The following is a 15,849-nucleotide window of genomic DNA, read 5'->3' as shown; positions in this document are numbered from 1 at the left end:
GATATAGGGGCGTCTAAGCAGATTGCGTATTTCAAGGGAACAATACAGGCATATCTGTGCCTACCCAATATATACGTATATGGTACTTCAGTTCTATATTAACAATTACAAACTGTTCTTGGAACGGAACCTAAGAGTATGACTCGGAAAAAAAGTATAAACAAGAAAGTGGGTCTATCTTTGGCGCGCCGATGATTAAATACGCTGACATGGATTATGAATATGTGCGAATAATAATCAGGCTCAACATTGCTAAGTTTGTTGTAAGATATTTTTGAAAACAGAATAGTTTGCCGTACAAAAATAACTCTTTTTATAGAACTATATGTATATGATATAGTAGTCCGATATTGATAATATTTGACTCATATGCAAGGAGCATAGTGAGCTTTGTAAAGAAATCTCGATGTACAAAAAAAATGTTCACACCAGAACTTAGTTAAGGCTGTCGATGAGGAGGATGCCATCTGTGCGTTACACATTTTATTGTAAACTTATAATACCTTCTACAAGGGTATACTAGAGTAAATAGTACATGACTATAGATAAATATATATATAAATATATATAAGTAATTGAGTGTGTGTGAGCAGAAAAATGATAATGATAATGATGGAAGTTGCATGTCTGTGCCGACATAATTAACATGTCTAAGACGCGCATAAAGCGTCCATAGCCGCGCTGGAGGATCTGTGCCGCGTTTTACTTTCCGTTGACAGGCCAAAGACTTCACCTAAGCATTTAAGCTGCTCAAAAATGCGGCAAAAGAGAAGAGGAAGAAGAAGAAGCACCAGCGGCAGTGGCAGCAGCAAAAAGCTGTTTGCAAGTAGATAGATGAAGCGCAGCTAAAGTATGTGATGGGCAAACATTCCAGCTGAAATAACAGTGAAACTTCAGCTTGAGCTCACATCCAAGCGAGCAGCTCACATGTTTTGGCAGCTGAGGCCAGGCAAGAGCTGGTCCGCCTGTCAGCTAGCCAGCCGGCCGGCAAAGTCCGCTGCGGCCTTTTATGTTGCACGTAATTTACACTTGTCGCCGCCGCACAAATATTTTTGAGCTCTATTCTCGGGATTTTTCGTTTTTCTTTTACAATTGCTGCAATCCAGGCTGGCTCGCTGGCTGGCTGGCTGGTTGCCAGGTAGACAAACTCAAATTGTTCTTCGCAGTGTAAATAGTTTCGTTGGAAAAAAGATTATGACAAGTATTTAATCACACAAGCACGAAACGTCATTGAGCAGGTCGCTCTGCTTTGCTTCTCCCGCCGCGTCGCCTCTATTGAAAAACGCTTTGGAATTTTTATTATCAGCACACACCGCGGAAAAAAGAGCCAGAGGAGCTGTGGCAATTGTGCCTCAAAACCAAAAACGCATTTGGTTTAATTATACGAAGGCTCTTGCTACGTGATCTGAAGTTTTGAAGCTTTTTGGAATTTGTTGGGTTTTATTTAAAGTTCTAAGCACAAGATTAACGATGTCAGCTGTGAGGTGCTCTGTCAATTGCTGGACTTATGAATGCAAGCCGTCGCGGCGTGCTGAGCATTTTATATTAGATACTTCAATATTTAAAGGGGGTTGCTTGAACCTACGGATGTTAGGAACGATAAAAAATTTAATCTGATTTTAGATAAATATATACTTTTATGTGGCGTAATACAAGTGATGGCCGAAAATGTTTAGATATTGTTTAATTTGATGATTTACAAATAAAATCATTATCTACTGAGAACTGAGGGAACTTTGAGTACTCTTTTTGTACTTGCTGAATAGGACATCTTTAATCTAAGATACTAAATATTGATATTCATATTGATCTTCAATTTTCAAGGAAAAAAAATCCTTAACAGTTGTCTATTTAGAAATTTACATGATCGCTCGATGAATAGGAAATGCAAAGTTTGCGTTTAGTTATTTATGCAAAATAATGTCTAAAATTGACTTAAAGTGGGGCGCATCATATAGGGGCGCATTAAAAGCAAAGAAACAGCATGTTAAACATTTCAAACACAACACTTAATTTCCTGCCCCGACAGCGACAACAGCTGACACATCAGATTCGGACTTATAAGTACGTAATTATCAGCAGCTGGCGGGCTCGAATACTCCCATATGATATTTGCCAAGTCACTTTGGGTTCTAGTGAGTCGCTTCTTTGGGTTGGTGTAGTTACATAGATATACATATTTAGATTTATGTTCTTACTGCAAACGATCCTCGGCTGGTCCACCTTTAAGCACATCGCTGACTGCAATCGAGGGATCTCCATTGGCAAAGTGGGGATTATCACGTCCACCGGAAACGGCAATGCCAAACCCGTAGCCGGGCACTCGAGTCACCGAAACTGTGTGATACTCCCATGTGGTGCGATCGCCCTGCAAAGGCAAAACAAGAAAAAATAGGGAATTGAAAAGGTATTGTAATAAAAAAATAAATAAAAAAATGTGTGAATGCAAAAGAGAAATGAGGAATACGGCGATTTGCTTGTACCCTCACAACTCTCATTCGCGCGCTCTCTCTCTCTCTATCTTTCTCTCATTTTTTTCTTTCATTTATTTAAATAAATTTTAATTGAAATTTGTTAAGGATGGGCGCCGAGCGTTGCAACGAAATATGCTTACGAGGCGGAAGTGCACACATGTGACTTCCGTTTTACAATTTACACAGCCATGCTTGAGTAAGAATGTATTAAATTTAATTTTAAGACCCGACAGATTTTATGGCTAATAGAAAAATTGCTGAAAAGGGTACATCCTAGTGGTTATAATAGACTTATGCTGTGAATAGTCAAGTTAATTTTTAATAACTTTCATGATTAACTCAGGTTAGAAAACTACTAGCAAAAATACTGAAACTCTTGTTTGCTTTAAATGAAATATATACCAAGTTATATAGAATGCACAATAAATATTAAAATAGAGAATTTTAACAAAAAATGTTCCCGTGATTTTGCCGTTTGTTTAATAAAGATAAATACTCGTATTCATTGACACTCTATACACTATATAGAATTCTTGACTTTCTCTTTGTTGAAACTTGATTATGTCTGTTCAATAAAAATTATATTTTCAATGCACTCATGCAGACATATTAAATATTTCAACACAATTTAGCTTAGTGTTTTACAAAAACTGTTACTGCAACACCTGCCATGAGGAATTAATTGATTTTGACTTAACGACTCGTAAATTCCATTTACACTCGCTGCGGGTGGCATCATTTTTTGTCGATTCTATATGCGAACCTCAACCCTGAAAGCCATCAGACAGCTATTTGTCGGAGTTGGCCTGGTAAGTCAATTAGATCTCAATCAGTACAAAAATCCAATAATACAAAAATAAATCAATTAAAAATAAGTCCCATTGAGTTGTTGTTGAGTTGCCCAATGGCAATCATTCGGTTGCATTCACTCTGATTCACTGCAATCAATTTTAAGTCTCTCAGTCAGAGTGCCAATCCCTCATTCCGAATCAAGCGAAAGCCATGCACTAAACTCAGAGGTGGGCGCCAAGAAAAAACAAAAAATTTGTAATAAATAAATAGCGTTACGAGTAGTCGCATCCAATTTCGAAACCCCATTTGCAACCAGTTGCCAAGAAACAAAAAAACAAAAAAAAATATATATATTTTCACGTGGGCTGCGCTAGACGTGTGCCTAAATAAAAATAAAAAACTTGATGCCATAACAAAAATTAACTAAAAAAGAATTTGTTGGGCTCAGCCAAGCGGTCGCGTGGGCACATGCAAAGTTATAAATATTTATTTTTTTATAACGTTTGCAGGTGTAGATTTTAGATGCAATGTGCCCTCCCCGCTCCCCAGAAACGGGACTTATCCTTAAATTAGCATAAAACGCATTTGCTTGAACTATGTATTAAGCAAGTTTAGTTTTTAGTTTTTTCATCTGTCTTTGAGTTTCATTCAAATGTTATGCTTGGCTTGTCTGATAAACAAAAAACAAAAAAGATTTATATAGATTTATTCATGCACACATATGGCAGGTACTCTCATATGGTGACCGAGTTCCGCTTCAAGCGGAGCGGGGCGATGAAATTAAAATTAACTTAATTGCAAGTGAAATTAGCCTGAAGTTTAATGATGTGCTCTAAAATGAAGGCGTGCGGAAAACTCGACTGGTTTGCGAGAGGGTAGGGGGAGCGGGGGGTGGTCGGCTGAAATTATACTTTCTTTGTAGTTTTGTTTATGTGAGCATTTTATTGGGGATCAGCTCATTTCATTGAAGTATTTTGAATGTAATTTATTATTTATATGGTACGCGTGTTAAGCGAGAGCATAGCCCTAATGAGACAGACAAGATTTATGACTTCTCATGTGCGCATAAAATATTAAATTTGCAATATTTCCATAAAATCTAGACTTTGTGCAATACAAATGGAAACTGAACTATAAAATTCGCTTTACACATTCGCTTTACACATCGATAAATAGGAAGGTCAACAAATTTTAAAGTAAATAGAAAAGTAGGCAATAATTAGAAGCTAATTAGAAGAACTCATTCGATTTACACAAAAGGAGGTGCAACCAATAACTGCAACTAAGAAAAATAGAAAACAAGTAATATTTAGAATATTTATTTGATCTTAACATTTGTGGGCTCAAAAATATATCGATATATTTCTTTTAAACTTTACAATAGTTTGTTTCTACAGCGAGCATGAAACTTCCTTGAATTTCTAAATGACAGTCAATATTAATTTTAACTATCTTTAATTCTTTTTTCTGCCTGCTTAATGACCTAATATTTAATCTAAAATACCAGTCCTATCTTTAGTTCTCATCGGTCAGCAATTATGTTAACAAGTAGACACTGCTTTTGGTTTCCCATACGAGCGTGTTCTACCAGTTTAAAGCTCTTCAAAAATTCCAAGCGCCAACTTTTATGTAACTCAACCTTCATAAAAATAACTCTGATGGTTTAACTGGGCATGGCTGGGCTTTATTCATCATTTCAGACACACCAACTTGATTTATAGAGCATTTAATTTTGTCTAACGAATTAAATTATAAAGAAAAACTACACACACACACACACAGGCACATACTTGGGTTAGGTTTTGGTCTAAACACTTTTTTTTGTTGCTGTTGCTTACCAACATGTTGTTTGGCACATAATCCGGAAACTTCATTGTAAATTTGTGATGATGTTTTTGTTGAAAATGAAAATGTTTTTTATACAATTTACGCACTTTGAGCCAGTCAAAGTAATTAACTGAAGCATTTAATTTTTAATTGTGCGACATATTTATTTGGCTTTTACTTATGTTTCACTTGTTTACTTAGCGATAAAAGCCCAGATATGAATACACGCAAATAGGCACTTGAAGAAACGAAACCAAAACAAAATATTGTTTGCATTAAAAATGAATACATCGAACCAGACGCGCGACGCGATATAGGTAAATAAATAAAAAATAAAATAAAAATAACAACAGGTAAATACAAAACGAAATCAAATTGATTCAAAATCAAGAGTGTACAACAGCAGCCAAAGCTGATGTCACTTTCAATTGTTATATGAAGTACGGGCACAAATATTGCATAATTAATTGCACTTTGCCGCTGAGCTAATGATTTATAAATAAATTTTACACTAGCTGCAGCTCACAACTAACTTCCAGACGAAGCACTAAATTTATTCAGGAATTTTTAACAGCATATGGCGACCGGCGACTTGTATTTGCATATTATTTTCTGGTGAATATCTCAATACGCGTCATCCGGTAGCGCACAGATACGAAGACGCTTGTTGTTGACTTTTTCGGCTGTTTAACATAAATTTATATTTTTATGTATACATTTTTTTGGTAATTTGCGTTTAGGGGTGTTGGCTGTGGTTAGCCAAGGTGGCTTTAATTAACACAGACACACGAAATTACATGCTAATTGCTGCTCGCACGCACTTTAAGATACTTTTTACGACAAGTAACTCGAATGTGATCGCATCTACTTTTGATGAAAGCAACTGCATTGTCTTCTAAGGTACATTTTGAGGGAGCACACACAACAGTACGAAAAGCCAATGACCGAAAAGCTTTGCAAATTTGGAGCGCAGTTGCAAGTATCTGTTGGATGCACCGAAAGTGAAATGCTCGCGCCTTGCAGCTGCGCTTCACTGGACACCGCTGCAGCGCTGTAGTGAGTAATCCGCTGGGTTCACATAAGCTTTAACGTTCGATTAGCATTTGAATTGTATTTTGTATGGTTCGGAGTTGCTATTTGGGCAGCTGGCCAACTAATTAACATTTACATGTCACAGATGTAGCTCTACTAGCTAGGTATTTGCGCTCGTACGAGTATCTTACAGATACTTCGCGTCGTTGTCGCTTGCGCCGTCGCAGTCCGCTCGCGGCAACCGTTGACGTTGACGGCTTGAAACACGCTTCGAAACTATTTTACAATTGTGGATGGCAGTCGCCGTCCACCAGTCACAAGATCCAAAACCGGAGAGCGAAGCGAAGCAACAGACGAAGCTGATAAAGGCGAAGCACAAAACAAACAGGCGAATAAAGGCCAGACAAAGCGAGCGGCGTGCAGTAGCTGCTGCTGCTCGACAGACTCGACATGTATCTGTGAAGTTGTGCTGCCCTATCTGTTAGATGCATTTGTATCGGTGTGTGCATGTATGTATGTTCAGCCCGCTTGTTCATTGAGGCCGGAAAGCGGCAGCGAACACAAAAATGTAAACAAAGCGACGAAAGTAAACAGAGCAATATTTGATAAAGCTGTGTATAAAAGAGATTTTCAGATTGTTTGCCGTGTCGTGCCGTGGAACCTAACGCTGTGGAACCTACACAGGTACACACATACATACATAGCTACGAGCTTGGAATTCATAAGGAATGCTTTAAACAAGAGGCTCCTTGTGAAGTTGATAGAAAAAAAGAACAGCTTGTCTTTTGTGCATCCTCTTTGAACTGATGAAGATGGATTATGGAATTTCATCATAAACTGAAATGCAGATCAATTAAATTGTGTTTTGTATCTAAGGAAACAATGTATATCCAAATTGAATGAGCTTTCCTGCCAGATTTAATAGACTCATTTAAATTTCGTGAATAAAAGAGTATATTTACCTACTATATTATAATAATAATAGTAATAAAATCAATAATAAAAACACGACTAATAATAAAACAAAAAATAATAATAGTAATTAAATATCATCAATAAAAGAAAGTTTAATACAAAACTTATTTATAAGATTACTATTCAATTGAAGATTTTCGATAAACATTTTAAAGAAAATGTTAATGTTGATTTTAACTTCTCATCTACAGTTTGAGTAATGCATTTAAATGCTGTGGATACCATGTTTAAAACCTTCAAGACACATACATTACAACGGATGCATCTGAACAAATGCAATTTCTGAGATTAAATGGTGAATGGAAAAGTACTTGAAGAGGCAAAAGTTGAAAAGTTCAGAGCTTGATGCGCATTAAATGGCAACTTCAATTCAATTAAGCGCCCGCACCGATCCGAGCCCGGATCAGCGACACAAAGGCAACTTCTTGACGTATTAATTCAATCAAGTGAGTGCTTATTAAACGCTTTAAGTGACAAACAGACAAAGCAAAAGATCTCCATTACGAAATAAGAGAGTCGCAATTGCAAGGGCAGTAGCTTTCAATTTGTATGTATCTGTATCTATGGATCGGTGTATCTGAAGTAAGCAGCGAAAATTCCATGAAGTACATTTTAGACGCCAAATGAAAATATGCAAGCTAAGCAAAAACTTTCATGAATTAAAGACAAAGCTTCATAAGTGTCATGGTGAGAACTCGTGTGTGTATATGTTTAAATATATATGTATGCTTGGTATGCATGCATGTATGTATTAAGTATGCAGAGATATTCATTTACTAGCTCTTGACAGTCGTCACCGCATCATCGTCATCATCACCATCATCAATGGGGGTTCGCTGACAGCGACTGCGACAGCGACTGCAACTGACATTCGCGCATATTTATGCAAAATGAAAAGCAAATCGTGAAGGCAGTTACCACTCCTAAATGGATCCACTCTATCAACACAACGACAACGATGTCGACCGTTTTTCATGTAAAATGTAAACGACTCGAGTCGAGTCGATGCCGATGTCGAGCCGATGCCATTTCCTATGCCAATACCAACTATTATGCTAACAATGCTGACTATACCGAGACTGTCTGGAATTTCTATAAAGTAGAAATTCATATTATTGTAGTTGTTGTTGCTCTATTCTGGTGTGAAGTGAGGGTTCACAAAAGCGTTTGTTTTCGTGCCAAAAATAAAAAAAAACAATGCCCAGCCGATAGTAGCTCAACACACACAGATAAACTCTCTCTTTGATAGCCAGTCCTGGCCCGGTATGCTAAAAACAATATTGTTGGAATTCAGAATATTGAATTGCATTAATGGATATTGAATTTGCTGTTCGTTTAGACAACTACAAGCATCATTGTCTAAAAAGAAAACCTTAAGACATGACGCAATGTTACCCTCGCATAAAAACAAACCGCAACTACACAGCTAAAAATTTTTTTTAAAAATATATTAATTTCTGACATTTTAGTAACTTTTTTTTAGAAAAGATGAAAGATTGTATTTATGGCAGTTGTACATACCCTTTTCTACCCATTTAAAAGGTATACATGCATGCTGCATGAATGTAAAACTGTCTTAGCCATACTATTTCAGATAGTGTGAGGTCAGGTCATCATAAGGAATGCCCAATCGTAGATACACCGCATCCAAGATAGAATCGCGTTCTAAGTGATCTCCTTAATTCGTTCGACACCTCCTGCAGTGATTTAACCTTTTCCCTTCTTGTATTGGTATTTTTCCCAGCGCTATGCAATTTTTCAACATGCTAATGATTTTTTAATCTATTTCGTTTTGGTTGCTGTACACTTTTCTCAGGCATTTTCCGGGCGACGCCTTAGGTAGCCGCAGCAATCCTAAAAAGGGTCTTTGAGCCCTGGGGCAACCCTGGGCTACCCTTGCAGGTAGACAACACACAGACGAAGATGAACATGTCTAGACAGGCACAACAGTGGATTACAATCAGCGCAACACGTTCCACACCATTTCGAATGGCCTCTGGGGAAGTGTTTTGTTTCCATGCAGACGCAATTGATAAACAATTGACTTTGGTGCACAACACTAAAATGCAATCAAGCGTTAACATTTGGTTGCAAATTCTGTCCTCTCTTTCTCTCTCAAGGGTTGTTTTAACGGGTCTGGCTATTAAACAGCAAAAATGTTGCGGCAACTAGCCGCACTGCGAGATACTCTGTTCTAAAACGACCAGAATCGAGTAAAAATTCGCGTATTGCTAACTATCAAAGAAAATATCAGTAGTTAGTTTTACCAACTATTCCTTGAAGCTGCTACATATATATATATTTTATTCCATTTTTCATTTCGTCTTTCAATATTTTTGATTCAACAGCTTTCGAATGGTAGAGGATATTGGGCATAGAAAGAACACATCTTAAAATTGTTATAACTTAACCAAAAGTTGTCGCATACATATGTACATGTGAGTATATGTATTTATTCGTTGTCCAAGTGCAAATATAAACAACTTTTAAAGATATGTCGTACTCGCGGCTCCAGAATACCTGTTTTTATAAAGGGCATATTCAAATCCTTAGTATTTGTATATTAGTGAATGTGCGCTAAAAGTATGTTTTCAATATGAAACAAAAAAATGTTCCTATTTTTTTTAGTGAAATTAATAAATGTTCTTACATACGAAAAGACTGGCGAATTTCTAAGAGTTAGAAAATACATACATATACTTCCTGAAATTAGCAAAACTAAAATATAACTCTATTTACGCTTAAGAACGGTCTTTGGCTAAATTTTTTTAGTCAGATGAGAAATTTATATAACACAAGGAGGGTTCTGGCTCAAAAGTACTGTTCTCTCATAATAATATTATAATTGATACACAAAATGATCAGAGACCAACATTGGCTTTTGTATTTGTGAAAAAGTGGTATATCCCCTAATGTTGGATTTCAAAGTTGCTTGTAAATTCTTATACTGCTGCTCATACCGGAGTAGGAAAGAATGCAAGTTGTTTTGGGAATAGTGACAACAGGTTGAGTTTTTGCTCTCCTGTCGGTCACGTATGACAAACGACCGTCTGCGGCGATTAACAGCCCGGAAGCAGCGGGAGCGAGGATACGGAAGCAATGAAGTTAAACTGGCATTGGGGAATGGCGTTGACGCGGCCATTTGGGGGAGCATTTCAATAACAGCATTTGCATATTGTCGATTGGCACGTCCTTTAGACGCCCATCAGGCTTGGGGCGTGGCAAGTGTCGCAATGTTGCATGTTGTGTGTAGAGTGTCTGCTGCTGCAGGTCCCATTTGGGAGCATTTAACGAGTTTTATGCCGGCGCGACGTGTTTATGTTATGCCCTGCCCAAGAGGTCCTTGCAATATGCATAAATCGGAGAGCTTCAATGTAAAATGTGTGTATCTGGCAGATACCAGTAGGTTGATAGTGTTTTGGTCATTTGTTGCCATTCGAAAAGAATTTCTATGCCCATTTCTGTGTCGAGTACATTTTTCGTTTCGTGCGTGGTACGTGCTTGAACTACAAAACTCTAGATATTCAGATTTCATAAATTAGGCAAAGAGGAAGGCACAAAAAATTAAAAAACAAAAGAAAAAAAAAAAACAAAAATACCGCACTGAGCACTGAGGCATGCGTCGAGGGGCCATCGACGCCGACGCCGCTGGGTCACATTTCCAAGTGCAGTCGAGTGAAAATTGTAAAGCCTAAAGTCGGGCCGGTTGTCGGGTTCATGTGTTTGAGTTATGGTGCGCATGCGTGCAACGGCACGGGGAAAGTACCTCAAGTACCTCGAGTCGCTAGAGGCGAGTCTCTGTCTATCTGCGCAGTTCCATTTCTTGAGCACGCAGAGAGGCGCAAAGAGCGGCAATGGACTGGCCTCAAGTGCAAGTAGGTAACGTTTTTCAACTTATCATTCTTAGGGTCAATGTGATAGTAGTTAAGCTAGGCAGACGCTGGGCAGACCCCAGATTGTATTCTCTTTTGAAAACGAATGAGTAATCAAATCTCACACAATGGTCAACATAGTGATTCACTGAGATTAGAAAAGATTTTTCATATTGAAAAATTATAAAAAAAAAAAAACAAGAAATGAGGGCTCTTCAGTATGGCAACGATTAAGGCAATAAGTGATGTTTGTAAATGCCATCTTTGGTTAAGATATGAAAAAAAACAAAAACGGTTGCTTACACAAAATCTTTAATATTTGCCGTTTCCTCCTATAGAACCATATGATATAGTAAGTAGTACAGCCCGATGTTTGGTCAATATATTTTGGCATATAACCAAATCTTTTTATAGAAGTAATTAATTTTCTGATTTATTTATAGCTATATTAAAAGAAATAAATTAAACTGATAGGAAGAATTCAAGTGAAGGAAAGTTAAATTTTAAAGCATGCTAACTGACTTTTAAAATCATATGCCCACACTTTACTCTAGCTAATTAAGCTGTTAATATAGACCCAAGTTACTGGTAATAACCCATTGTAGCAGCACTTTAAGCCCTTTAAACCTATGTCAACAACTTTCTCAGGCATTGGCGCTTGAAAGCTGAGTAGTCTTTTTAGACGTTGACAGGAAAAATGAAAAATAAAAAACTCATACGTGTTCACAGATCCTTTCACTTGTCACGGTGTGTTGTGCAAGATACACACATACACACACAAACACACACACACACATACGCACACATACAATCCACCCATCGCCCTTAGCAAACATCACATACTCCATTTTGTGCGACCTGATACTAGAGTAGGAAATGTAAACAGGAAACGGGATACGGGCTTCGGGATACGGAACACGTTTCTAGTGGCGTACTCGTATGCAAAAGTAAACATTTTCAAATGAGTGTGTGTAATTTTCCAAGGCAAACAACAGCGCCAGCAAAAGGACTACAAAAATGAAGCAAAATGGGCACATGACAAGCAGCTTGTGAAGTGCAATAACAAAGAAACATGCAAAATGCAAAGTACGACGTGTCTGTATCCCAATAATTTTACTTTTTCCAATCACTAACTGCACTGATTTCTTTTGGGAATGTGGAACCAAGATGCTGAACAAGAAAAAGGCAAAACAAAAATGATGAATTAAATAATAATTAGTTATAAAATAATAAGTAACATGAATAATAAATAACATATTATTATTCCATTCAATTCTATTGTACTTTTTTATAATAACTCCTATATTATACTAACTCTCCTATATAAAACATGCCATTATTGTGCATCAATTTAGTTGTAAGTGTGTTTTAAATAAGCTTAAAAGACAGGAAATGAACTTTCTATTAAATATTTATTTCATATAAACAAATTTAGAAATTACCGAAAAAACTGTTTCCATTAGAGAACAAATTTTGCTGTTTGTTCTGATTAAAACGACAAAAAATTTAACCTATATTCAATCAAAATGGCAGCAGCGTTTATCTGGAGTATTATTGACATTTAATTTATTACAAAAATAATTTCACTTAAAGACCTGACAATTTTGCATTGATTAAGCATTTAATTACAGCGCGACAGGTTTTGTTTTTAAGCCGAGCAAAACCAAAGTGGTTTTGGATTCTAGAGAAACCCACGCTTGCGTTTGCGAATGGCTTTGTGGCACTCGATCAATAATAATAGGTATAAAATATATTTAAAAAATTCATTTGTGATTATGGTTTTATTTTCTGAATTGTAATGCAAACTATGTAACAACGGCAACGACAATTGCAACAAGAAAGAGTGAACGACACGGCATTGGCCGACTGCTAGATACCCTGAAAAGAGCGCCTAGCTGCTGACATTCTGTCTTCTAACATATACGTGCATACACAAAAGTCATACTTTAACGCTTTGCGAATCAATCGTGCTTTTTCCTCCCTTAGCCGCACATTATGCGAAATTCGTTCTTGAGCAAATTCAGTGTTTATGGTGTGGTCTGTATGAAACTTTGAAGGCCGAAATCTAGCACAAAAATGTATGCGTGTACTCTATCGACTCAGTTCGTCATTCTGATCAAGCGTTTATTTACTATATGGGGTCAGAGTTGCTGCCCTATGCCCGTTACATAAATTTGCACAAAATCATCATTCCTCTTTTACGTATTTTCAATGGGTTTAGAGTATAAAAACGACGGCAACTCTATTAAAAGCCCACACATCGATTTAAGAGCAATTTGCATGAATGCAGTGTCACTTAGGCAAAACAAATAATTGATATCGATTGGAATAAGGCTTTGCGCAAATATTTCTCAGAGATTATAATACCCAAGCAGTAGTATGCATCAGTTTTATGCATTGCCAGAGGCCCTGGAGTTTAACAACGTGTTGATGGCAATGTGACTGTCATTATATCATTAGATATTGAGTGTAAAAGCGAGCAAGAGGCAGAAGGAAAGAGATAGAATAGTTAACTTGTTGTTTTTAGACGCCTCAATGATTCCGTGGGTACGCGGCACATACCTATAATATGTATGTTTATATAGATATGTACCCGTAACACATGCAATTAAGTGCCATGTTACATAAAAGTTGCCATCCATTCGACTGGAAAATGAAAAACGACCATAAAAAGCGCAACAGCCAGAGAACCAAAAAGAGTGTGGGCTTAACTAAAGATAGATAGATGGATAGATTGAGTACGCTCGCATATGAAGCCCTAGTTGGGCTGTCGTTGTCGCTGTCGCTCAAAATTGTTTTTGCCCAACTATTACAGCTCCCTAATGGGGCACATGTCCAAGCGATGGCTGGCACTTAGGGCCAGGCCAATTAGGCACTGCTCGAATGAAGATTTTATACTCACGAATATGCCCTAGGGGCTTGCGATTTGTTTAAATTGAACATTTAACTCACCTGCAAAGAAATAGAAGCAAAATTTAAATAATTACATTATTATGAAAAATATTTATGGTAATAATAATAAACATAAACATCCACAGTTTATAAATAGTAAAAAAAATGCCAAGGAATGCGGTCGCGGTATGCCATATCAAATGTAATTAATTCGTTAAAAATGAAGAACGAGTAATTATCTGCGGCTTGCCGAAGATTGAATACCCTTGAAGTCACCCTATGGATACTTAGCGTAACGTAAACTGTAAAATTATGTAATTATCAGTTAATGGATTCTATGCCAGCTATATATAACTTATTCAAAAATGGGGAAACAATTGTCTGAGTTAATACTGAAAGAAATAAATATATAGACTTATAGACTTATACCCTGGGCAAGGGTATAATAATACCTTTACCATTCAGTCTTTATTCGTGTTTATATTTTCAGCTCGAAATTCAACTCGAGCACATTGTTGAATGTCAGGTTTTAATTTTTTATTTAAACCTTTTGTATTCCTACGACGATGAATCATGAACAGCTTTAGCATTCAATCATTGTATTCAAATGTGGCTGTACAAGAGAGGGTCAGCCAGAAATCAGCATAAGCTCATATGTTAAATGAAATTCACAAGAGTCGCAATTAGTATGCGAGAAAAGAGCGAACTAAATAAGGGAGCATACTACATTTTGAATTCGCAGAACGAACGCAATCATTTTGGTCTAAATTGCTGTAAAGGTCTGTTCTGTTCAGATGGCTGGCTAATCTTTTATTCAGACTCCGTTTGATTTGCATATCAAATTGCTTGTTAGCTGGCTTCGAGTTGTGCTAACGAATTAAATGGGATCCCCAAAAACTTTCACGTACGGCGAGAGTGAAAGGTTGAAAACTTTAACCTCCAACTGTCGATTGATTCTACATTTTAAATATTGTAAAAGAGCGTAGCTAAATTAGTTTGTGGCCCCAAAAAATCGAATAATTAAACTTTGACATTTGAGTGGAAAAGTGTGTCACTAAATTTATCGAAGGCGGCAAACAGCCCACGCAAAACACACAAAGCTGCGCTTTAAACAAATTTGAAGGTGTGAAAAACGAGATTTCCTAACGATGCGATGGAAAAACAATGGCGTCCAATTGACGTGCCATGTGAAGCGAGTAACGGAAAAATCATATAAAATTGTAACATGTTAAGATATTTTAAAATATTATATTTATTTAAAATTGAAAGTATTCCCAAGCTTTTCTTCTGATTATAATCAATAAAATATACGCAACAGACTCTTTCTCTTTGCAACTTTCACTGTCTCGATGTTCTTAATCATACAAGTATAGATGACATAGATGACATTTACAATTAAAAATTTCTATTTTATTTTTAAGTGGAAAAGCCAGAAACTTTCTGAAATAATTGTGCCACTGATGTACAATTCAATTGAAATTTTTGTGTTTTTCAGTTACTGGAAATGAAATTCTATAATGGAATTTCTTTTCACTGAGTAAACAACAAGAAATTATCAATCTCTGTCTTGGCTGGATAGTGAAATTCAAAAGTTTTCAATTTCAATGAATTTATATAAAAGCGTATACAAACAATTGTAAAAAAACCAAAGCACACGAATAAATTGTAAATAAATATGGTATGAACAATGAATGCATTTCAAGTAAGTACAAATAAAATGAAAGAAAAAACAAACTTCATTTGATTGGCTATAATGAATTATGGCGGCAGTCATTGTGACTCTGGGCAAGACAAAGGGCGTATTAAATAAATGCAAATGAAAAAATATAAATAAAGTAGTTAAAGCAAAAGACGCAGAAACCGCAGCGTGACACAAATGCCACTCAAATGCGCTGGCAGGTGTTTAATATGGCAATAAATGAATACCTGAAAAAAATACGATACAAAAAAATGAGAACTTAGGAATGTGCTTGATGGTTCTGCTT

At 36.6% G+C, this 15,849-nt stretch overlaps 1 protein-coding gene across 15 annotated transcripts in view; it reads right to left on the bottom strand.

Annotated features, from left to right (window-relative positions):
• Positions 1–15,849, bottom strand: part of LOC115770671 (tight junction protein ZO-1) — a 111,193-nt gene that overhangs the window by 17,073 nt on the left and 78,271 nt on the right. For 13 of the 15 annotated variants that reach the window (XM_030716039.1, XM_030716040.1, XM_030716048.1 and 10 more), the window contains one exon: positions 2,199–2,368. In XM_030716039.1, the coding sequence (XP_030571899.1) occupies positions 2,199–2,368 (170 nt within the window). Of the gene's footprint in view, positions 1–2,198; positions 2,369–5,104; positions 5,332–6,261; positions 6,376–15,849 lie in introns of those variants that run through there. The other 2 variants (XM_030716044.1, XM_030716045.1) reach the window with 1 other exon arrangement.

The sequence above is a fragment of the Drosophila novamexicana genome, unplaced genomic scaffold (genome assembly GCF_003285875.2).
Source record: "Drosophila novamexicana strain 15010-1031.04,08,12 unplaced genomic scaffold, DnovRS2.1 tig00004560-arrow-pilon, whole genome shotgun sequence".
NCBI lineage: Eukaryota > Metazoa > Arthropoda > Insecta > Diptera > Drosophilidae > Drosophila > Drosophila novamexicana.
Note: the sequence above shows the minus strand (reverse complement) of the source record. Positions and strands in the feature narration are given on the sequence as shown.